Below are 23,937 nucleotides of genomic sequence, written 5' to 3'. Positions count from 1 at the left end.
GATGATTGGTCAGCTGGTTTGAAATGTTAGTAATTTCCCAAAACTCACTGTTTGATAAACTCTCAGTCTTATTTTCTACCGAATGTTTTTATGTGTGAGCATTCAAGGCCTGTAACTGCTTTTGTACCATGTTCTCCATGAGACTCATTAATAAACTCGCAGTCTTATTTTCTACTGAATGTTTTTATTCCTCTGTTTATGTGCATTCTGTTAAATTAAAGTGTTTATTTCTGTCTGACAGATCACATCATGCTGGAAGATGTTTGAATTTAGCTGTTGTGACCTGGTTCTTCATGTCAGTTCACAGTGAGAACTTGTCATTTGTTATCTCAGATTTTTAAAAAAGATTCCAGTTATTTCATTGGATGAAGTAGAGACGTTGCCTGTGTATGATTAGTTGCACCAGTTTGTGTCAGACTGTACTGCAGGGTCCTTCGCTGTCCTCACTGTCATGCCACACTGCTTCAGCCCGCTGGACTCCAGTCCCTCTATATGCAGATCTAAAACAACATACACACATTACTACTTTGAAGTGCCCTTAACTGGCCTCACACAGTTTTACGTTTAGCACAGAGATAACTTTGCTCATAATTTTATTGACAGTTTTATTGGATTTCAGAAATGGTTCAGAATGGCACACTACTGGTTCTGCAGATGACATGTAGATAACTCTTATCTGGGATATATTTGAAGGCTTAGAGGTAAGTGCTGTTGAATATGTAGCTAAAATGAAGTAAACACAAACTAAACTGCAATTACAATAAAAAAGGATGATGCTTACAATTGTTATCCAAGCCAGTTATTTGAATTTCGAATTGCCAGTTATTTGAACAGTGTTTGCATTGCCTTTATTCTGATCCCAATGTTAGGAAAGAGTGGATGAGCTTTATTTTTAATGAAGATCCAGACTGTGTCAGTACGAACTTTGTTTTCTTTGTTCACTTTAATTATCACGGATTTGTTTACAATAAAGGCAAAATTTGATGCAGGATCTTCAGAACGATTAAAACTAAAAAATTATGCTGCACTGACAATATTGTATCTAATATTAATCACAAATCACAATAACTATTAACATTTTTTAACTATTCCTACTACTGCTTGATCATATATCATATTACATTTACATATTAACAGATTAATTATTTCATTTTTTTAACCTATTTTTTTTTAACCTAAATCACTGCAGCGTCCATCTGTGAAGGATGTAGGCTGTAGGCTGTCAAACATGCACAATTGTTAGCAAATCATAGTAGTGGGCGTTTACTTTTGAGTCTACAATCCACCACACCTATTCAATCAGAGCGTTCTGATGAGGGGTTAAAAACAGGGACAGAAAATAGCCATCATATATATTTTGTTAAAATCTTGATAACATAAGTGGACAAAATAATAAACAAGGCAGTTCTGGAAAAAAAATGCAGTGATTAATATATAGTTATTTTCAATCTTCAATGTGCTGTCATTATAAAAGAATTGTATTATTATTTAATTCAAACAAGTAAGTTCTTGTTAAAAACTAACCAAAATTTTAAATAATCATATATCGGTTATCAGCCAAAATGAGTTGAAAATTACTGGCATATCAGATATTTGCAAAAATCCAATATCCCTAATCACAAATACACATACATTAAAAACAAAAAGCCCCCTTCCCCACTTCCATATATATTTATTTTTTGCATGTTTGTCACACTTTAATGTTTCAGATCATCAAACAAATTAAAATATTAGTCAACGATAACACAAGTAAACACAACATGCAGTTTTTAAATTAAGGTTTTTATTATTAAGGAAAAAAACAAAATCCAAATAAATAAGAAATCAGGAAGGGGGCCAACACTTTTTCACACCACTTTGTGTGTGTGTGTGTGTGTGTGTATATATATATATATATATAATAGCTATATATATATATATATATATCTATATATATATATATATATATATATATATATATTATATATTATATATATATATATATATATATATATATATATATATATATATCCTGCATCAGAAATATATATATCAAACAATTTTTAAAAAATCATGAGTGGGGTTTAATTGGTGTGTTTTACGTCGTAGAATAAAATGTGAAATTATCTTGAGCTTGTGTGAACCACGGACCTTATTTTAGGGGATTTAACCAAACTCCCATTCAAAGAACCGCAAGTGCTAAAATGCTAACTTGCGTCCAGGTTTTTGCATACAAAATGACATCATAGTTCCACCACTCTATTCCAAATGCAGCTGTACGCCACTTACCGTGATTGGTCAGTCTCTTGCTGCTGATTAATGATCTGATTGGTTGAGCTGAAAGACACAGAGTTCTCTTTTGCAGGAGTTGCATCACCCTGAAAGAGAGAAGGTGAGTGTTTTTCTTAGTAATGGTTCATGTGATATTTCAGCGGCTGCATCCGAAATCACGTACTTATCCAAAAACTGTGTGAAAAGAGTAGTATGTCTAACTTCATACTTTTCATAAAACAGCAGGAGAAAAGTTCCTGGATGTCTTACTACTTCTGGTGTTATTCTGAAGTGGCATCCAATGTGAGGCCACAGGAGAGGATTTGTGAACAGTAGCTGACACAAATGATGCTGGTAGGTCACATGACAAATGTTGTATGTCAAGACTACATTCATACTACACATTCATGCTATATAGAACATACTTTTTTAACAGTCAAGAAGGTGTACCAACAGATGCAGCCAAAGTTTTTGGTGCAAAACAGCTTGACCAACATTATAAGTGGGACCTCAGGGGGACAAAATAGTGATTCAAAATGTGCTCATTTTAGTGTGACGTCTCAAACCTGTGAGTAAGTCGGGTCCCAAATTGGCCGGAAGGCACTGGCGGGGATTCTGTGTGGTTTTGGGGCAAGTGTTTTTCCTTGCCCCCCAATGCGAACCTCAGCAGGAATAGGAGCCCGTCTGGGAATCTGCCACGCCATACATAATCCTCCCCCTGGCTGCACGGCTGAAGCGTTGTGAGTGTATGAAGGTTTGAGGAGAACTGGAACCTTGCTGTCCTCTTCATCATCATCCTCATCATCACATGCTTCTGCTCCCCTGAGCCGATTCAGTGTTTCATCTGGGCTACAGGTCGTTACAGAAGAGAAGTCAAAAACGGATGCATCGGCCACGTCACAGTCTGTGTCCCCGTCATCGAGACGATGTGGCGGAGGGTACAGTTCAGAGGTGTACACACGTCCATTGAGCCCCGGGGAACCACACACACGCACGGCCAGACCAGCCGAGGATCTCTGACTCTTGGCAGCAGTAGTGAGGTTTCCCCCGACACCTACAGCTGGCACAGGCTTCAGAAAGCAGCCGGCTTCTCTAGGATGACGAGGGAAGGGTACGCAGATGGGAACCGTGTGGCACTGCCCTGCGCTGCCACCACACATACACTCCACACCCCCCACAACAGGGCACATAACACACATACTCACACCCCCTTCTCAGAGAAGAATATTTATGAAAAAAAAAAAAAATTAAATACAAAAAAAAAAGTAAATTCTAATTACATTAAATCTGACTGCTGAGTACAAACATAGTTTAAATGAGGGATTTTTAAAGTCAACATGAAATGACAATGTATTTTTTAAAAATTATATGTTTTAGATCTTATTGTAAATGATTCATCCATGTATGTTTCATTAAAAAAAAAAAAGTTTTACTTCTAAAAGCAGCTATATATTTATTAAGACATGCTTATGACATGTTGTTTGAAAATTAAATAATTGCCATGTATGTTTCCAAACCAAATAATTCATACTTACAGGCTCAAACAGTTTTTTTAATATATTTAGATTTGTTACAGTTGCTTCAAATTTTCTGGCACTTTTTTCATACATTAAAGCAGCTTAAAAAAAAAGAAATGTCTTAAAACCATTTTATGCAGATTGCACGGTCAAAGAAAAACTTTAAAGAAGCAAATTTAATCATTTACAACTGATAAATGCCCATAATTTTTAAATTTATATTAATTTCCAGGTCTGAAATTCCACAACTGAAAAATGAAATAAATGCATAAATCAACCATATTTTTCTTGGATTTATTCTAAGTGTATTCAGCAATGATAATATATTTGTATGCAATTATGAAAGTATCTACATTTAAATGTTTATATGGGAATTACATATTATTTAAGATCTGCATCATTTGCAATCAGATAGAAATTGCTTGATTTTATTTAAAAAAAAAAATTCCTCTCTAATTTCTGTAAAATATGCTGGATTACCTTAAAATGCCACTGGGCCGAGGTAGCGTCTGTGAGATGCCAACACGACAGCATTTCCTCTGGTGTACAGTGCTGTCTATGCCTGCGCCCGCTGTGACGCTGGCTGTATCCGCATTAATGTTGGCACAGTACTTGGTAAAAGCGGAAGGGCCGCAGTCGGGGCTCTCGGCACAGCACCTGCTTCTCAAACTGCAGACACACTAAAATTAGTATCAACCAACTGCCACAAAAGCCAGTTTCATCCAGTTAAACAGAAGAGAACTTCATAAAATTCACATTTAGTGAGGCTTTAAATGGCAAAATAATAGGACTGACCCTTGTTCAGGCCCCACCCCCTCTTCACATGGCCCCGCCTTCGCCAAGGTCATGTGACAGCTTGTGCAGAGGTCCCACAGCACCCGCTCGCTCTCCTGTAGTGAACACCTGTCTGCATGTCCAGCACCACAACTGCGTAACAAGGCCTGGTGGAAATAGGAAGAGCAGTAGAGATGCAGTGTCTTTTTTATAGCAAAACTGAAATTTAAAATCACTTAGAAAACAGAAGACCGCATTTTAGGAAGATAATATATATTGTATGCACTGAACTGCTTGGATTACTTAAACTTGCACTACTTGTCTCAGACAGTAGTGCAGCAGTGTGCAAAGCAGACTAAGGTGGCATGAGTTCAGCAATGCAGTAATGCCATCTGGTCCCTGCTTGACTGTGCTGTAGCATTCACTGCCGTCTCATAGGCTACAAACCCCGTGTCATGTCTAACGTCACAATTTTTTCCATATTTCTACTTTTCTTGACCTAAAGGTAACATAACATCAGCTGTTTAACGGATTCAGATGATACATTTCAGCACTGACTGAAAACTAAAGATTCTGGGGAAGTTGTGGCCTAGTGGTTAGAGAGTTTGACTCCTAACCCTAAGGTTGTGGGTTCGAGTCTCGGGCTGGCAATACCACGACTGAGGTGCCCTTGGGCAAGGCACCGAACCCCCAACCGCTGTAGCATAAATGGCTGCCCACTGCTCCGGGTGTGTGTTCACGGTGTGTGTGTGTTCACTGCTGTATGTGTGCACTTTGGATGAGTTAAATGCAGAGCACGAATTCTGAGTATGGGTCACCATACTTGGCTGTATGTCATGTCACTTTCTTGAATTCTGTTGACTGTGTCTGTCATGCTGTTGATCACCACAGAAAAGACTCATCTCTTAGTAAAAAATATATATATAATAATAATATTTGCAGTAATATACTTATAATGGAAGCTCAACAAATACAACGTATATATTAAATATATTTTTTAAAGAAATTAATACTTATATATTAAGGGACACGTTAAACTGATCAAAAGTGACAGTAAAGACATTTATAATATTATAAATATTTCTATTTCAAATAAACTATTCTTTTGAAATTTCTATTCATCAACAGTTTCCACTGTTTTCAACATTGATATTAATAGGAAATCATCATATCAGAATGATTTCTGAAGAACTGACTAAAAATTAAGCTTTGCCATTACAGGAATAAATAATATTTTAAAACATATATTTCACAATATTGCTGATCTGAGACTTCTTTCAAAAACATTTAAATATCTTACTGACCCCAAACCTTTGAACGGTCATATATATGAGATATGAAATTAATAATAGCTGTTATAAGCCACAGTAGGGTGTGTTGTGACAGCTACTATAGCATTCATGACTGTATAAATCAGATCTTTTATTACTAAATACTTAAGCATTTATAAAATGTTTTTAAATGATTTTTATATGATTACAATGCATGCATGATCCAGTCATCATGGATTTCTAGACCCAGAGTTTACAATCACTTCTTTTTACATTAAAATCTCTGCTGTTTACATAAAACAAACAGATCACTGGTAATGCAGGAGTTCATGAATCTAGAATAGTCTCAACTAAAGGATTTACACCTTTACTCATCAAAATAACAAGCATTGTGTGTGTTACAGCAAACATATTTTTCATTTATTTTTATAAAGTTTATTTTGCAATTATGTGACTCACCTGTATGATATTTAGGTATGTGTGGATGCGGGAAACAGGAGCGAATACTAGTGAAAGCAATCTGAAGCTCTCTTTCTCCGCCTAGCAGAAAAACATAAACAAAAACAAACACATGAAAACAATATTATGCAAAAGTAAAGACCAATAGACTTATACATGAATTTAGATATAAGTGGTTATAAGTGTCTCCTGGTTGCTGTAGACTCATTTGCAAAACTTTTACTACTGCTGAACTAGACACAAAACAGTCATCACTGTGTGCTTAAGCATCTTTCATAACATGAAAAAGGAAGTTCTTGCCTGTAAATTTTGTGAATTACTGTGGGGTGAAGTTGTACAGATCTCTGTTCTCAGGAGAGTTCCCAGACTGGCCACATATCCAAGATATGCATCAGAGAAAGACTTCTGCATAAGGACAAACAATTAATGTATAAAATCAGATATTGTAAAATATTACTACAATTTAAAATAACTGTTTACTATTTTAATATATTTTAAAATGCAATTTATTTCAGTGATGCAAAGCTGATTTTCAGCATCATTACTCCAGTCTTCAGTGTCTCATGATCCCTTAGAAATCATTCTAATATGCTGATTCGCTACTCAAGAAACATTTATTATCAATGCTTCACGATTCTGTAAAAATGTGATATTGTTTTAGGATTGTTTGATGAATAGAAGGTTCAAAAAACGGCATTCTATATTAGATTTTTTTGTAATAATGTAAAAGTCTTTTGATTAATTTAATAAAGGATTACATATTTGATTATTTTAGTAGTAAATTACATTGTTCTGTCCAGTGAGGTTGAGGAAAGCATCCCCGGCAGCACAGCTTCTCTCATCCATGGTCAGTCGTTCTTCTAGGGTGTTGCGGAAGAGCAGGTGGCGCTGTAGCATCTGATCAATATGCTTTACAAACGCCACACTGTCTCAGAAACACACAAATACACTTGTTATAGTGAGTGGTACAGACAGAGATAAAAAGATGACATGAAATAGTGATAATGATTGTAGTTCTCTACTTTTGCTCAGCAGATTTGTATTTCTCATAGAGCTGATTCAAACTAGACACATAATCGCGTTCAGACCGCAACAGCATCTCCACCACACCCCGCCTCCTGCCTGACACAAAGAGACAGAGAGACATGAGGATCCACATGTGAATATTGAGCAGTTAAAAGGCTTTGAGAACAGATTATTTACCCCGCCGCAGGCAGCTGTGTGTTACATGGCAGGAAAGAGAATCTGCACCTGAAACAGTAAATAAAATCAGCTGTACTGTGACTGCACAGTTTAAGGATTTTTACAATAATTGACTTCCCCACATTTAATTTCTAACACATATTGTTTATTATTTAACATTTTCAATATGTTAAAGCTGCATTATGTAATTTTTGGTCCTCTAGAGGCTGAAGCATAAAACTATATGTATATGCATGATATGTATATATACATATAATGAGGATTACAGTGTAATATATATGCATATTTGCATTGCTTTTACTGCTTACTCTAGGTCGCATGCCATGATTGGTTGATTATGCACAATGCCTCCACACTATTGGTCAGACTACTGTTCAGTAATTACCTTTAGCAAATATAAAAAAAACAATATGAAGACAAAGCAAAAACATGGAAAAATGCACAGAAAAATATGAAAGTATGCCTTTATTGGGAAACTCATCCCAACAACTCTAAAATACAACCAATTATTATAGGCTTACCATATGGGATTTAAGGACAAAACACTGTTTGGAGGATGGTTTTAAGTTGTTTTCACTCATTCTTAACATTTTGTTAATTTCAAACAGAAATAGTTACATAGTGTAACTTTAATATATACTTAATTAGGGTATGTTTACACAACCATGATTATACTAAAAACAGAAAAGTATTTCCTTTATGTTTTTGAAAAGTTACGTATACAGACGAGTCGACAATGTTGTCAAAATGGTCCCAGTTTCACAGATCCGCGAAAACGATTAAAAATTCTGTATTAGGCATGCCATGCCAGTAGTTGGCAATGTCACTTAAAAAAAAAAAAAAACACTATCCACCTGCAAACATATGCATTCCAATAGACTGAACAGGTAATCTTCATGCACATTACATCATTTTACATCGTTTTGTAGTCTGTATTGCTTTTAAAAACTTGTACTGTGAAAAAAAGTGAGAATTTTTTTTTTTTTTACCCAAAAAATGAAAGCTCACCTGTATTCTGTCTGGTCCATTGCCACACCTGTAATCCCTGAAGGTAACAGTGTATGAGGAAATCTCCACCCACAGGTGAAAGGGGAGGAGCCTCTGCAGCACCATTACTCTGCCCGCTACTGTCATCCACGCCATTACTGCATTCACACATACACAAATCGACACACGCACTATAACACAGTTTCAGTCATTCTTTAAATTTGTGTGTGTGTGTTTACTTCTCTATTCCAGGATTCTCTGCTGGTATTCTGTCTTGTGTCTCACAGAGTTGACGAAACTGACAACGTACTTCCTCCAGCTCCTCCTAAAGAGACAGACACAAAAGCATAACTTTGACAAACCCATAGGCTCCAGAACAGATTGACAAGACAGGTGTGTGATCTCACCTTGAGGGAGAGCACCAGACTCTCAAGGTGAAGGGCACGCTTGTTGCAGCCATGTCTTGTGTCCTCCAGCTGGCTCTGCAGCTCAGTGTCTCCCTGCTGAATCTGATTCAGCTCCAGCAGTGCACGAGAAAACCCTGCCCGCAACTCACACACCATGCCCTGAACCTGAACACAACATATCAAATGAGACTGATTTTAAATCATTTTATGCAGTTTGCATTGTCAAAGAACAATTTCTCTCCAGTTTAATATTTTAGAACTGAGAATAGCTAGAAATGTCCATGATTTTAAGACTTGCAATAATTTCCATGGGTTTTTCAGGCCTAGTAATCACAAGTAATTACACACACCAACCCAAAATGTGTTTTTAACAGACATATAAACGTTTACAATTAAGTTTCTTGTTATTTCTCAAACCTGTTGAAGAAAGTCTGTGTGTGTGTGTGTGTGTGTGTGTGTGTGTGTGTGTGTGTGACTGTGTGTTACCTTAGAGATCTCTCTCTCCAGTTCTTTCTCATGAGATTTCATTTTCTGTGTGAGGATACACAAACATCATTTAACACAGTCTCAAAGGCTTGTAAACATTCTCTGTTGAGATGTTTTTTTTTGACAGGTGACCGACCACGGAGATTTATGTTGGTGTAGTAAATTTATGTCCGATGTTTGCTTAGCAGCCATGGCCATCTTATTTAATCTTTTTAATTAGTCACTTTACAAGAACAGTAAACTAGGCCTGTGATCACCTTGCCCATTTTATGTGTTTTATTCACTACAAGAATAGTACACTATGATCATCTTATCCATTGTATGTTATTTTGCGAGGTTAGTCACCAAAGGAATAGTAAGCCAATATAAACTAATCCATTTTTAACAAGTTAGTCATTACAAGAATAGCAACTTATGATCATCTTATACATTTTTAACAAAGATAGAAAGCTATCCATGATCATCTTATCCAAATTTGTCATCACACGAATAAGAAAACCTGAAATCACCCATTACCTGAGAACAAAACGTTACAAACATAATAAATAATGTCGTAAAGATCATGTAAAACGCAGAAAGGGTGGTGAGAGTGTTATATGTGTCATCAGCTCCATATAAAAACATTGTTTCTATTAAATGTGAATCCAAGGGGCTCTTATGTTGTTACCTAGAGCTGTTCGCCCTGTCAGCAAATCCCAGGTGGGGGAAAAGATACCTGCCAAAGAGCTCCACCCTACAACAGAGATTGAAAAATATTTATAAATGCCCCCCACCCCTTTTTTTCTCAAATGTATTTCCATAATCTGCACTTTCCTAAAACAGTCTTGTAAATGAAAAACTAAGTAGCCCATCAAAAACGACACAAAAGTAATTCCAAAAATGCAGCAGCCTATTCATAAACACAAATCTTAATAATCAAACTAAGGCTATTATTATTAATGATACTAATAGTAAGAAATTTGACCGTATGTGCAGCGCGCGCTCACTTACCAGAGATGAAAACTTCAAGAGTTCTTTTTAAATTTAAATGTTATTCCATTTCTTTGACATAGTGACGGCCTCATGTTTTTGTAATCCACTCTCTCCCTGCGCTCTCGTGTCCCGGTGTCTGGTGTGCCTGGTGTTGTGCACTGCGTCTGTCGGACTGCGGTAGGAGACGAGAAACGGAACACGGACTGCACGCGCCGTCCGGTGTCTCGGGAACGTTCACTCACGCGCTCCTGCGCAGTCAGCAAAAGAGCAGTTTTTCGGCTGATTAACGCTCACATTTGATTTCCACTCACATATCAGAGGTCTAGAATGTATTGAGATGGCTAGGGACTCTGTAAGTGCTTTTGTGATTATTTTAACTTGGGTCAAAATATTTTATTCAGTAACCCAGATATTAGTTGTCTGCTATACCTCTGAATAAATACGTACATTGTAGTAGCCCACTACAAAAAGGCTGAAAAGATGAACTAGTGTACGTCTCATTCATATTTAATGCTCATGTTAAGCGAGAGGGCGTGTCTTCTACAAAAAGAGGCGTGGTTTCAAACACGTTCAATGTGATTGGATGAGTCTTGTAAGTATGTTTTAAAATAGCCGCGCGTGCGCACTACGGAGCGGCGTGTCGGTGAGTTCGGTTGTTGATCTCTCTGTCGTTTATAACTTCATGTTTCTATGTAGCAGTTTAATGCGTAAATAGAATTAGTTATGCGAACGAGAATATATATAAGCCTGTTAGTAATGTCTCATAGCATATTATACATTTCTTTTTCATACATGTACACTGAAATCATCTAAATTTCTCACTCCCACTCCCACATGATAAGCAAAGCCATAAAAACAAGGCTGTTTGGATAGCAGTTCCAAATTCAGCTCTCATATGTCAGTGTCGGGAGTGATTACACTTGTGTCTTTGGTAGACTGGGGCAATGAGGACAAGTGAGTTTGATTCATCTGACGAAGAGGACTTTGGTGAAGTGGAAGCCACACCTTTTCAGATCTCATGGTAAGAAAAACACACATATGCACACCCAACAGCTGGAGAAATATTCACAGATTGAGAGTGATTTGTGGTGTGTGTGTGTGTGTGTGTGTGTGTGTGTGTTTTGCAGGTTGTCTCTGTCAGTGGTGGAGTGTTCCCAGTCTCTTGGCATTTGTTCCTTACCTGGTAAAATTGAATTGTGTCTCTTTGTGCTTTGTGTGCTCATTTCATAAATATTAATAAACATGTCTGCTAGGGCTGCATGATTTGGGGAAATAAATTGACAAACGTTTTTTTTTTATAATTAAAAAAAATGTCGTTCCAGGTTTGCTATGCTTGTAAACAAATGTATAATAAGAATTACAAATAATAATTGTATTTTACAGTACAACTGTGTAAAATGACAATACCGATACTAATTTAAAACAATCTGAAACCCTGGATCATGAGCTACTTGTGTGTAAATGATCACAGTTTAATATCATTCAGCCCTAATTTCTGCTCATTTTAGGATGCAGATATAAAGAAACCAGAAGAAACCTGCAGAAAGATGTTGGTGAGTCTAGCTGACACACACACATGCAGTAATGGTCTAAATTAGTGGTTCTCGACCTAGTTACAGGTCTGTTCTGATTGGTTTGCGAAAGAGCGTGGTAAAATCAATGTTAAATTCATATAATAAAGTGCAACTAACTTTATGATCATGCATAATTAGGATAACAAAGTCTTTTTAACCTTTAAAGGTGAGGCCAGAATGCAGTTACTAATCAAAATCCATGGTATATAGGCACAAATTCTTGTCAGTTAGCTAAATGTAGTCAAAAAAACAACAACAAAAAAAAAACACCCAGACTCATGGAATCAAAATGGACAGTTCTTAATTAATTTTAATGAACATTGCAGCAGTTACCAAATGACAATAACCCAGTCAATTCCCTTGTGGACAAAATTTAGCCTTGTCCTACCTTTATTTTTCTTGTTCAAGAAGCTGTTTCGTTTGGATATGTCAATATAGGGGAGAAAAGACCCCAATTTCCATTTCATGACATATGAGTTTATTTGCATAAGTATGGTTTGTGCTAACCCCCCAAAATGTTAAGTTATTAGAAAACAACAAACCAGGTTAATTTTCCTATTCAGTCTATGCCATGCTTTTTTTTGCATTTAGCAGGGCCTGTTTGCGGTTATATTTGTTTGTAAATTTTATGGATATTTTTATAATATATATCCATATATATTTTTATGTTTATGTTTGCTGTTTTTGCATTAGCAGGGCCTGTTTTTGGTTATATTAATATATTTCAGTGTTTGGAAATGTTATGGATATTTTTGTTTTCTTGAATACAATATATATACATATATATATATTTTTTTTACTGCTTTGGTTCACAGCTTGATGTCCTGAATATGATTTATCAGGTGTGTGTGTGTGTGTGTGTGTGTGTGTGTGTGTGTGTGTCTGTGTGTAGCTGAGATGTGTGATCAGGGTGTGGAGGACGTGTTTGTGTTCTGTACCCGGGGAGAGCTGGTGCGTTACAGGGTGCCCTGTCTGTTAGAGGTTTATTCTCAGAATGGACTCAGAGTGCACCACCTCCCCTTCCCGGACGGGAGCACCCCAGACCTTCCGCAATGCAACTCCATTCTGGAAGAACTGCAGGACTGCCTGCAGAATCAGCGCAGGACTGTCATACAGTAAGAAACACTCTTAGTTACTCAATTCAGAGATATTCCTCCACCCCCAGTGAAAGAAATGTGATCAGTTTACCGTTATAACAGTTTCATATATTCTGGCTGTTGTCAGACTCCTTGTGCAAACAAAAATCTCACTGGATTATTATACTGATATTTCCTACTGACACACTACAGCAAAAGATAGAAATAACTGCCTTAAAACCATTTTTAGCTGATGAAAATATTCCTGTTCTAATAATTTTGGCCACCACTGTATGTATACCCTGATAGCACGCTTACGTCTGCAAGATGTTTGTTATCACTTGATCTGGAAAGTCTCTGCTGTATACAAACATCTGACACACATCTGTAAGATGTCAGTTTTACATACATTCTAAACCATAAACATCTTAAAGACATCTACAGTAATAGACGTCTATTTGACATCTGATAGGAGACGTCCTATAGACGTATAGCAGATGAGCAAACACTCTAAAAAATACGTCTTGCAGATGTAAATGCAGACATCAAATAGACGTCTCCGTGATGTATGTATGCTATCAGGGTATAGATATAATCTTTTAAAATGAACTGTAATTTAAAACTTCAAAGTTTTAGGACAACGTGTATTAGTATTAATGAATATTATTGTTTAAAAGACATACTTTTCAACTAGGATGCATTGAATTAATGTTAAAATTGACAGAAATCTTCTGTAACATTATAATAATCAAAATAAGCAAATGCAACTTTCAACATTCATAATAAAGATAAATGTTTCTTGAGCACCAAATCAGCCTATTAGAATGATTTCTGAAGGATCATTTACTAAAAATTCAACTTTACTATTACAGGGATAAATTTTATTTTAAAAATATTACTGTATATTTTTACTGTATCAAATAAATGCAACCTTGGTGAGCATAAGAGACTCAAATAAACCTAAATATACATAACTGTATATATATATATATATATATATATATATATATATATATATATTATATCTTGTACTATTCATATTATATATAGTTATTATTGTTGCTAGCGAAGATAAACATCAGATTTGAATTGTTTTTATTCTTCCACAGTTGTTATGGAGGCCTGGGACGCTCAGGGTTAAGTAAGTATCAAATGCTCAAAGAGGGGTCAGTGTTATGATTAATGTTAGTCCCGTATGTGTGATTAGTGATTAGGAGTTTAACTTGTGCTTCATTGTCACAGTTGCTGCATGTCTGCTGCTGCAGCTCTCTGTCTCCATGACACCTGGTGCTGCTCTGGAGATCCTGAGGGAGTTGAGAGGAGGAGGAGCTATTCAGACCGTCAAGGTAAGAGGCATTCCAGAAACCTAAATGCATCACTTCCCCTAACTGTACAGCTAACCTGTTAATGATGCTTTCCCATTTGTCTCCTATAGCAATACAACTTCCTTCATGAGTTTCGGGAGAAGTTTGAAGCATATCAAGAAACCAAAGAGCGACTTTCAGAGAGATCAGTGTCCCGATGATCAACCTGACATCAAGATGATGTAAAAGCAGAAAAAATGACAAATTACTTTGGTGTTTTTGCTCAATTGATTTTCTCTACTTTATGAATGCATTTGTTTCTTTTCTGATGGCACTTTAAAAATTCTGTATTTTTATAAGTCGATCTAATAATATTGTGCTTAATATATAACTTTAACTTTGCAATTAAATGGGTCTTGTTCAGTAAGTGAGTCTTGAAGGTGCAGCAAGTGATTTCTGCGACACGCTGTTGAAAATTGTAATCAACACTCAAACACAATTTTGTGAATATTTTCTATCTCTTTTCTATGTATGTTGAAACAAATTGTTTGTGTGTAGTCCTGGCTGTGTAAATAAGGGAGAAACGTGGATCTGACTGAGCACCGTAACACTCGTGTAGCCAATCAGCAACAGGGGCGATTACACTCATGATGAGGAGGAGAGAGCATGAGCAAGCTTGACTAGACTAGAAAGAGAAAAATGTTACAAGAATATCATTAAAAGAAGGCTTACAATCAGGCAAACTCTAGGACCTACATTAATATGGGGAAAGCTTTGGGCTCTGAGGTTGCTGTGTTGCTGTGAGTAACATTGGTTTTGTTACATTTCACAAAAACCAAGACATGCTTTTGCAATATTATCTATAGCGCTGCTGGTGCCTGGCTATTACAAAAAGCATTGCATCATTGGCTATTACAGCTATGATGAAAGCATCTATTTCAGCAGACACTGTCTTGATAAACCATCTGTTATAGTATCATATATATATATATATTTTTTTTTTTGTCTGGGAAACCATTGCTTATGTGAGTAACGGTGATTTGGATGGTGGATTAAGTTATGCAGCTGTTGGCAATCATTCCTGGCAATTCTTTATTTTTTTTTTAAGTGGTCAGTAGTAAGGAAATGTATAAAGTTTGCAGCAATTACCTATGAAGTGGACCAAGGTAACATGAACCAAACAAGCTGTTTTGTACAGCTAAAAATAGCGGGACGCAGATGAGACCTGAAGCCAGACCCATAAAATGTACAACTTTTTTGGGAAAAGTAAGGAGATTTATGCAAAGCAGCATCACTGTTTTATAATATCTTTGAAATTCAAATCATTTTTATCATTGGAAAAATATTTCTTAAAAATGTATGCAATCTTTTATTTATTTTTTAAGTGGAAATGACTAACAAAGCTGAAAGGTTTTTTTTTCTTTTGTTTAACTATTATAAGCATTACATCACAAAATTAGCAATTTTATCAAGCGATTACATAAAAAAAAAAATTACTGTCCTATTCTTTCCGTTTAAACCAAACCTATTTTACCATGATTACTTTAGCCAAATGGAATAAACGACACAAAAAGCCATCATAAAATGATCATTTGTCATGATTTGTGTATGAGCGTTTATTTGAAACTTTAAGCAATATTACAAGCCAGAAAGAAAAAAAAAATAAAAAATTACTATAGCTTTTGCAAGACTTTATAACACTCAAATGCACATAATGCTGGGATCACAAACACACAGGGGGAAAACAGCAATCAGAAAAAAAAAAAAAAAATCAATCCCTAAATCAATCACAGGGAAAAATCTAAATTAACTTATTACTCTGAATATAACCTTGGTGGTTCAGCTTGGTGATTATGAACAGCTATCAGTGAGATGTGAGGTACAGAATCCTTCCACACAGCTCTGCTTTGAATCCAGATACAAACTCTACAGCATCAGCTCAGGACTGAAGCCTGTTTGTGATTACTGACAAGCTAAAAGAAAATGGCATCTTGGCACACTGAGATCATGCCAACATCAAACCAAAATATTCAAAATAGTGTCCACACTCATCTCTAACTCACAAAAACATAATGAAAGTAAAACAAAATCAGAAAACAATTACACTTAGAAATATGAAATGCACACAATAAAAAAAATGTAAAAGCAAAAAAAAAAAAGTTACATGTGGAGTATTCCAGGGTGTATGAGCGAAGTAAAGCCTTCACACTGAAAGCATCAGTTCTAATTTCCTACCAAAAAGACAGTAAACTGTGGTTTTAACACCATCAACATGAAGCAGACCACCAGCATGAGCTCAAAAACATGGACTTACAAGATCATGAACCACCAAAGCAGCACACGACTCTGAAGGACAAATTAAAGAACTGACTGAGCTTCGAGGCAGTAATATATTTAAGATAAAATAAGTCTGTAAAAATGCTACAATCAAGATCTTTATTTTGTCCCACAGTTTGAAAACACAAGAGTAAAATCTTTTCACATTTCTATCAGTGGTATAGTGTTGAAGCCCTTGTGTCTCTGCTTTGGACACGATCTGGTCAATGTAAACGGTCTCATCTCATCTGCTGATGCTTTCAGTGTGTTAAGGGCTTTGGCATTGGTGCGGCATGTGTATATAAGTCTGAACAGGTTGTACTGAAGAGTTGATAATCATTTATTTTTGCATGTGTGGTTCTGGAGTTGTGCGGGCTGCTTGCGTCCTGGATCGTTCTTGGCCAATGAGGTGTAAATAAAGTCAATGTCCTTTTGAAACAGCCGAGCAGAACTGAGAGAGATGACAGAGTCCAAATTCAGCTCCATTTGGGTTTTAAAATCAGCATCTCAAATGCTTCCTTATATGCTTTCCAGCTGTATCCAATTTAGGAGCTCACCAAAACATAGATCATCCTATAATAGAAACACCAGAGAGAAACATAAGCTATAGGGTTTCTGATGAAATGACACGATAGATAGATAGATAGATAGATAGATAGATAGATAGATAGATAGATAGATAGATACATACTAACTTTTGAATAAAGTGTATATAAAAATAAAATTTAAATATACAAAAATGGTATTTTTAAATTCTACATACCCGTAAAGATAGTAGAAGAACGAGAGGAGGTAGAATGCAAGTTTGCACCATCCCTCCTTCTGGCAGTATGCCAGAATATCTGCATTCATTATTGTAGTGGGGTCATACAATCCAGGTCCACTCATCACAGGGCGGCTCATATACCTGCACACAAACAAACACTTGATGTTGCACTTTGAGCAAGAACAATGTTGACTAATCACTTATTAACTTCAGAGAAACTAGCTGGACACATCTGCTGAGGTGTTTGATATATAGCCAATAAATATGAAATGTGTGTTTCTCTGCGGTTCATTTAGGGCTGAGGGCCCCACCGACCTCCAGACGTGATAGGCCAGCAGAGGCATGTTGAGTCCAAGCGTCAGCCATTCTGCAGCGCACAGGAACATTACGCAGAAGAACACATGGATGAGGTACTCCGGCAAGACGAGCTAAGGAAGCCAAAAAATACATGGTCAGAAGACAACACAAATACACACATCCATCTCAGAGACTAGAGTTCTATTGCAGCTGAAGCCTGTGCCCCAAGTCTAGCCAATCAGGTGTAAAAATCATTCATATTACCCCCATCCCATAAGCTCCAGTACTTACTGATCTGCTTAAGTACATCTAAATGTCTCTTAACCTCAAAAGAGCACAATCTGCTGAGAATAATTGTCAAATTATTATTAAAAGGAATAGTTCACCCAAAAATTTAAATCTGCTCACCCTTAGCTTAAACATGTATGTTCATTAGAATAAATTTTGAGAAATTTAGCATTACATCACATGCTCACAACTGGATCCTCTGCAGTAAATGGGTGCCGTTAGAATGAGTCTAAACAGCTGATAAATCATCAGTAAGTAATAGATTTGTTACAAACACACAGCTTTTTTAACATTAATTGCCGGATTGGAGTTGTGTGAATTACTAGTGGATTATGATGCTGATTTTATCAGCTGTTTGGACTCATTCTGACGGCACCCATTCACTGCAGAGGATCCATTGGTGAGCAAGAGATGTAATGCTACATTTCTCCAAATCTGCTCTGATGAAGAAACAAACTCATCTACATCATCCATGGCCCGATGTAATCGCATCTTCAGCAAATTTCCATTTTTGGGTCAACAATTCTTTTAAAGCATATGATTGATTAAAAGAATTTTAAATGTAAAATCAAACCAGTGACCTTAAATTACTGGGCAGAGATTGAAAAATACAAAAATGCCCATCTAAATAGTATGTGAAGAATTCAAAAATTTAGATCAAGGACCTTTGATCCATTTAAGAATATATGACATCAAGTTCAAAATTTAAACCATCCAGAGGATCTCTGCTCAATAAACACTGAAACAGGGCATCTATTGTATCCTAAAGCTGTTGAATTTTGTAAAGCACATACTGTACCCCATTTGCTTTAGATTTAGTTAAATATAGAGTGATGATTTTCTTTTATTACGCAAATAGAACTTCTGGCCATTAGTAAAATAGCAGACAGGTAAACATCATCTACACCCCCAACCCCCAGCCCACAGACAAAGATACGGGAACAGAGGCAGGATCGTGTTTTTTCCACAGGGATACATTGCCAGCCAGCATGAGAACAGCAGCCATGCTGAGGGAGGGAGCAGCTACAAGGACCCCAGGCTGCCCCTGCCATGCCTGATCATAACCGGTAAATGTAAAGAAAACACAAAAAGCCCATGCAAAAAGAGAGAAAGTGTGTATTCTGCTTTTGCCCAACACAAACACATTGTAAAAAATGAATTCAAACTGTCAGTGGCGATTATGAAGAACATAAAACTCATTAAGCATTTGCTTCTGAGAATGTTCGGACACATCCAACCAGAAATACCCTTTTCTAAAGGATACTACTGCTTGACTCAATTACTGTGCACTCACTACACCCGCTCTTCTTCTTCTCGCGTTCATCATTAATCTCATCCATCACACGAGTGCACTTGAGATAATGACTTATTCTGCATGATCTTAATGGTGGAATTGTTTTACAGCTGAGCCAATTTTAGAAATACACTTTCTAAGCGAGACGTCATAAATGGAGTTAGTCGCTCTGGGTAAAGAGCAAACGGAGGGAGGGACAGAACAGCACATGCATGTTCTGAGCATTTGCAAGTCTTTTCAGTTAACACTTTTTCCTGTAAACCGCTGTCTTTCCTACTCTCAAATAAACACCTGTGCAGATGACATCTGTGCCTGTGCCCAAACCCACAGTTACGGACTAAACCAGCCAAACATGAGCAAAATAAGAGCAACCCTAAAGGAGCAATCTGGGTTTTGTTCATTCGCCAGATGTGATGGCGTCTGCAACAAAGATAACCTCGGATATCAAGCTGTCTAGTTGACGTAATCCAGGTCCTGTCTCTCTGCTTGGCTTGTTTGTACATTTGTGAGGTGTTAGTTAACTGAAAAGACATTTGTAAACACTCCGCTCATGCACACAGAGAGACTGTTACTGGTCTTAAGCTGAATTCTGGTACCAACCTTCAGAGCAAGCCTGACCCTTTTAATTTTTTTCACCCTGTCAACTGTCTTTGAGCCAATCAGAGAAAAAAAGGTAAAAAGCAAATATTAAGAAAAAAAAGACACAAAATGCAAATCAGAAAAATCGAACCAAAGTAGTGTTAGTGTTGGAAAGCAACATTCACTGCAGATGATTTCATCGATTAGCAGAACAGTGTTGAGATAGAAGAGAAGAAACAGGAGTGCATGCATCACACGCCATCTCTCCGAAACCTCCCACTTACCGGGTTTAACGTGTTACACTGGTCTATAGGATTCTTATAGTCAGTCTTCAGCTCATCAAATGCAATTATCTGAAAAACAGGGAGGACAAAAACAGTACATGATCAATATGATAAATATGCACTCACAGTTCCTACATCATTATATGTCAGGAATATGTTATTCTTTAAGAATCAACTATTTTTTTTTTAACGTGTTGAATTAATTCAATTTAAAATTAATTTTTAATTATAAACAAACTTTGACAAATATGAATCACAAACATCAAATCTTAAAGAGCTTAATATTTTAGGAGATCTGTGATGCAGGACAGATGATGCAAATTTAAACTACTTTATGCATTTCTCTGTTTCATCTGTAAACTCAAGTGTTATGTTTATAACATCCCAAATTCAGTGTATTATTCATTACGCCTGAATCATTCAGATTATTTATTTACTCATGATTACTCAAATACCATAATCTAATTTATTACAAAACTAATATGATGAAATTCAAACATTATTTCCCTTAATTTTGTGAAAATAAGGGTGGAAATCAATATTTCCTTTACTGTTGTGACATTTGTCTGCATCCGGGATATTAGGCAGAAATGTGATGCTGGTTATGAAAGTGTTATTATCTCGGAAACAGGTTAATGGCATCAGCCAGCAATGAATCAGCCTTAAAGATATGAACAGTGGTGCTGTTCTGTCCGCAAATAACTCAAAATGTGACTCCAATCTAAAAAAAAAAAAAAAAAAAAAAAAAAAAGTTACGTCTCAATCTTACATGCAAAGGCCCAAATCATGCGGACAGACCCAGGGACTCTAGACTGAGAGGATCGTGTATAACCGATTTAACTGCATCGGGTTTTTGTTGTTTATTGGCGTTCGCGTTATGTTGTTGATTTTAGCAGTATTTCTGGGTTATCGCTGATCTGTAAACACATGCACGAGAGCTAAACGGGAGCGCGCGCCCATCCGCCCGTGGTCACCACTAACAGATATAACAGATTTATAAACATATCTTGCATTTAATGTGGCTAACTCTGTAGATAATACAGTTAAATACACGGAAGGCCCCTAACTGTTTAACGGAAGAATAGCGGTGATGATGATAATAATGGGTGTCACCAGCTCGCGTTCGTGCCATTCATTCGCGCTCTGCTGTGTGTCTAACTAATGTCACTATCCGCCGAGTATCTGTGTGCTCAAAGTCTCCCCAGTTCGGCTGGAGTTAAGTCAAAATACTTACATGCCAAATAGCGAAGAAGATCAGCGCCGCCGTCAGCAGTAGCGCCAGCATATAACAAAAGGCCGCGAATGTGAACGCCATCTTTCGCTCATGTGGAATTATCCAGACCGACGACTGCTGTGACGTTGAGCCAGCTGGACGTCACGTGACTGAAAAAGTCACATGGATACTCGAAAAAACGCGAGATCAGGGGAAACCCCTGAAAATATATAAAAAAGGTACAGTTTTTGAAGATTTTTTTATGCACCTCTATTCAAACATATTACTATATTCCAAGTGTTCTGAAGCCAGATTATAGTCTTTGTGTGAGGAACAGACCAAGATTTAGGCCGACATTCACTCACTGATATTTCTCTCTGCCAAAGCTCTGAAATCTCTATCCCAAATTTGATTGATTTCATATAACTAACAACATTATTAAGAAACGTTATAAAATGCTGACAAATATGAATCACAAACATTAAAGTTTAGTTTAGATTTATCTGAAGTTTGACAAGACAGGATATTCCAACACAAAACCCTGAAATGTGTCAAACATACACATACAAGGCAATCAAGTTAAATAAGTTGATTTACAGACAGAATATGTAGGCTATATGTTACCCAAAAATACCCAAAAAAGGCATCCTATACAAACAATGCAGCGGTGATGAACTGTCCTTGAGTATTTTAGTAAAAGTACAAGTAAGCTTAATATTTTATGAGATTTGTGTGATGCAGAAGAAGTGATGTGTTTAATCTGCTTGAATATGGAAACATACAGTTGCTAACTCATAAACTCTAACGTACTAACAAAAGTGATGTATCCAAATAATCAGTGTTGTTATTTTCTTTGATTTTTCATATCTGTGTAATATGTATGTTATGCGTATTTTATATATGGTTGAAAGTTATATTTTATGCACTGGTGTTTTGTTAGATAATGGACATCTTCCAACTGCTTCCTGAGCATTGATGATTCTCAGAATTAGTCATCAACTTTTTTATTATTGTTTTATTATTATTATTTTTTTTCATATACTGTGGCCATATATAGATTTAATGCAAGATATGTTTATCAATTTGTCATATCTATTAGTGGTGACCACAGGCGGATGGGCGCGCTCCCTTATTTATTCAGCTGTCATGTGATGTATAAATCTCAATTTTGTAAAATTGGCCCTTATGACTGGGTTTGTGGTACAGGGTCATATATATATATATATATATATATATATATATATATATATATATATATATATATATATATTATATATATATATATATATATATATCTCCTGACAGCTGAATAAATAAGCTTTCCATTGATGTATGGTTTTTAGAATAGGACAATATTTGGCTGAGATACAACTGTCTGAAAATCTGGAATCTGAGGGTGCAAAAAAATCAAAATGTTGAGAAAATCACCTTCAAAGTTGTCCAAATTAAGTCCTTAGCATTGCATATTACTAATCAAAAATTAAGTTTTGATATATTTACGTTAGAAAATTTACAAAATATCATCATGGAACTCAACATCCTAATGATTTTTGGCATAAAAGAAAAATCTGTAATTTTGACCCACACAATGTATGTTGCTGTTGCTACAAAAAAAATAAACCCAACACATGACTTGTTTTCAAGTCAAATATAATATATATTTACATACATACATATACAGTATATATATATATATATATATATATATATATATATATATATATATATATATATATATATATATATATATATATACAGTATTTATATATATATATATATATATATATAATATATTCGGTGTGCCTACTCTGATTCTTACTTCTCTACTCTTTACTTTTTACTCTTTCTTCTGCCTTTATTCTTCTTATATCTTACGTCTACTTTTTTATGATAATCACTACTTACATACTCTGCATTCAATTATAAATTAATAAATAAGATAGATAAATTTGTTTAAACTTTAATTTTTATTTAAGAAATTTGTTATTCCTTCTCCTAAAATTGATATAATCATTTACTCGACTGCCTGGATCTCACTGCATAAAAAAAGTATATATATATTTATTTATTATTATTATTATTATTATTATTATTATTATATGAAATTTAGACACTTTTATCTAATCTTAGGAACATAAAGAAAAAGGTGATCCTGCTGAATGTCACTGCTGTGACTGACTTTATAAAAATCTTTTAAAAACCTTTATCTTTCCATAGTAAGTTGTCGATGTCTGGCATACTGCATGTTGTGCTAAACATTAATAATGTTATTATGGTGGCTAGTAGAATAAAAAATGAATTTGAGAAAATAAAAAAAAAAATTATTCACTGAGATATATAGAAATGTAAAGCCAGCTAACTGCAAACAAACAAACAAACAAACCTCTGATGAGATTCTTCACTTCCGTGGGCAAGATAAAATATCTAATCATGGTCATCAGGTGATGCATGTTTGTCAAAGACTAGATCAATAGAGCACAACCAGACTGATAAAATCAAAACCACATGAAAATGACTGTGGGTAGAACTCTCTAATGCTTGTGTCATTGACCTAATATTGGTTTACTAATGCAAACCCAACAATTGTGGAATATAGAAGAGCCACAAGGTTATGAGCATG

At 35.8% G+C, this 23,937-nt stretch overlaps 4 protein-coding genes across 5 annotated transcripts; 1 reads left to right on the top strand and 3 right to left on the bottom strand.

Annotated features, from left to right (window-relative positions):
• Positions 1 to 164: 164 nt before the first annotated feature.
• On the bottom strand, positions 165 to 3,412 carry LOC122139459. Its single transcript, XM_042737348.1, has 3 exons — positions 2,817 to 3,412; positions 2,269 to 2,357; positions 165 to 500 (listed from the first exon to the last, which is right to left on the bottom strand). Exons 1-3 carry the CDS (start codon positions 3,408 to 3,410, stop codon positions 413 to 415), a joined length of 771 nt encoding a protein of 256 aa, XP_042593282.1. The 5' UTR covers positions 3,411 to 3,412; the 3' UTR covers positions 165 to 412.
• An 816-nt stretch (positions 3,413 to 4,228) lies between these two features.
• On the bottom strand, positions 4,229 to 10,783 carry LOC122139458. 2 transcript variants are annotated; one of them, XM_042737344.1, is made up of 13 exons: positions 10,345 to 10,783; positions 10,022 to 10,087; positions 9,355 to 9,399; positions 8,869 to 9,033; positions 8,701 to 8,786; positions 8,483 to 8,652; positions 7,475 to 7,522; positions 7,294 to 7,393; positions 7,058 to 7,196; positions 6,572 to 6,676; positions 6,272 to 6,352; positions 4,563 to 4,708; positions 4,229 to 4,436 (listed from the first exon to the last, which is right to left on the bottom strand). In XM_042737344.1, the coding sequence occupies exons 3-13, from the start codon at positions 9,394 to 9,396 to the stop codon at positions 4,244 to 4,246; spliced, it is 1,275 nt and encodes a 424-aa protein (XP_042593278.1). In that variant the 5' UTR covers positions 9,397 to 9,399; positions 10,022 to 10,087; positions 10,345 to 10,783; the 3' UTR covers positions 4,229 to 4,243. The 2 variants fall into 2 exon arrangements, with proteins under 2 accessions (XP_042593278.1, XP_042593279.1); XM_042737345.1 differs by having other exon boundaries at positions 8,483 to 8,619; positions 10,345 to 10,782.
• A 162-nt stretch (positions 10,784 to 10,945) lies between these two features.
• Positions 10,946 to 16,439, top strand: LOC109110984 (cyclin-dependent kinase inhibitor 3-like). The gene is made up of 8 exons (XM_019123944.2): positions 10,946 to 10,969; positions 11,262 to 11,347; positions 11,454 to 11,509; positions 11,835 to 11,879; positions 12,793 to 13,015; positions 14,086 to 14,117; positions 14,219 to 14,322; positions 14,412 to 16,439. The coding sequence occupies exons 2-8, from the start codon at positions 11,271 to 11,273 to the stop codon at positions 14,499 to 14,501; spliced, it is 627 nt and encodes a 208-aa protein (XP_018979489.1). The 5' UTR covers positions 10,946 to 10,969; positions 11,262 to 11,270; the 3' UTR covers positions 14,502 to 16,439.
• LOC109075186 (protein cornichon homolog 1) lies at positions 15,861 to 21,492 on the bottom strand. The gene is made up of 5 exons (XM_042737347.1): positions 21,339 to 21,492; positions 20,105 to 20,173; positions 17,678 to 17,790; positions 17,360 to 17,503; positions 15,861 to 17,169 (listed from the first exon to the last, which is right to left on the bottom strand). The coding sequence occupies exons 1-5, from the start codon at positions 21,417 to 21,419 to the stop codon at positions 17,142 to 17,144; spliced, it is 435 nt and encodes a 144-aa protein (XP_042593281.1). The 5' UTR covers positions 21,420 to 21,492; the 3' UTR covers positions 15,861 to 17,141.
• Between the last annotated feature and the right edge of the window lie 2,445 nt (positions 21,493 to 23,937).

This window comes from Cyprinus carpio, chromosome B13 (assembly GCF_018340385.1).
Source record: "Cyprinus carpio isolate SPL01 chromosome B13, ASM1834038v1, whole genome shotgun sequence".
Taxonomy (NCBI): domain Eukaryota; kingdom Metazoa; phylum Chordata; class Actinopteri; order Cypriniformes; family Cyprinidae; genus Cyprinus; species Cyprinus carpio.
This window is presented reverse-complemented; position numbering and strand designations above follow the sequence as displayed.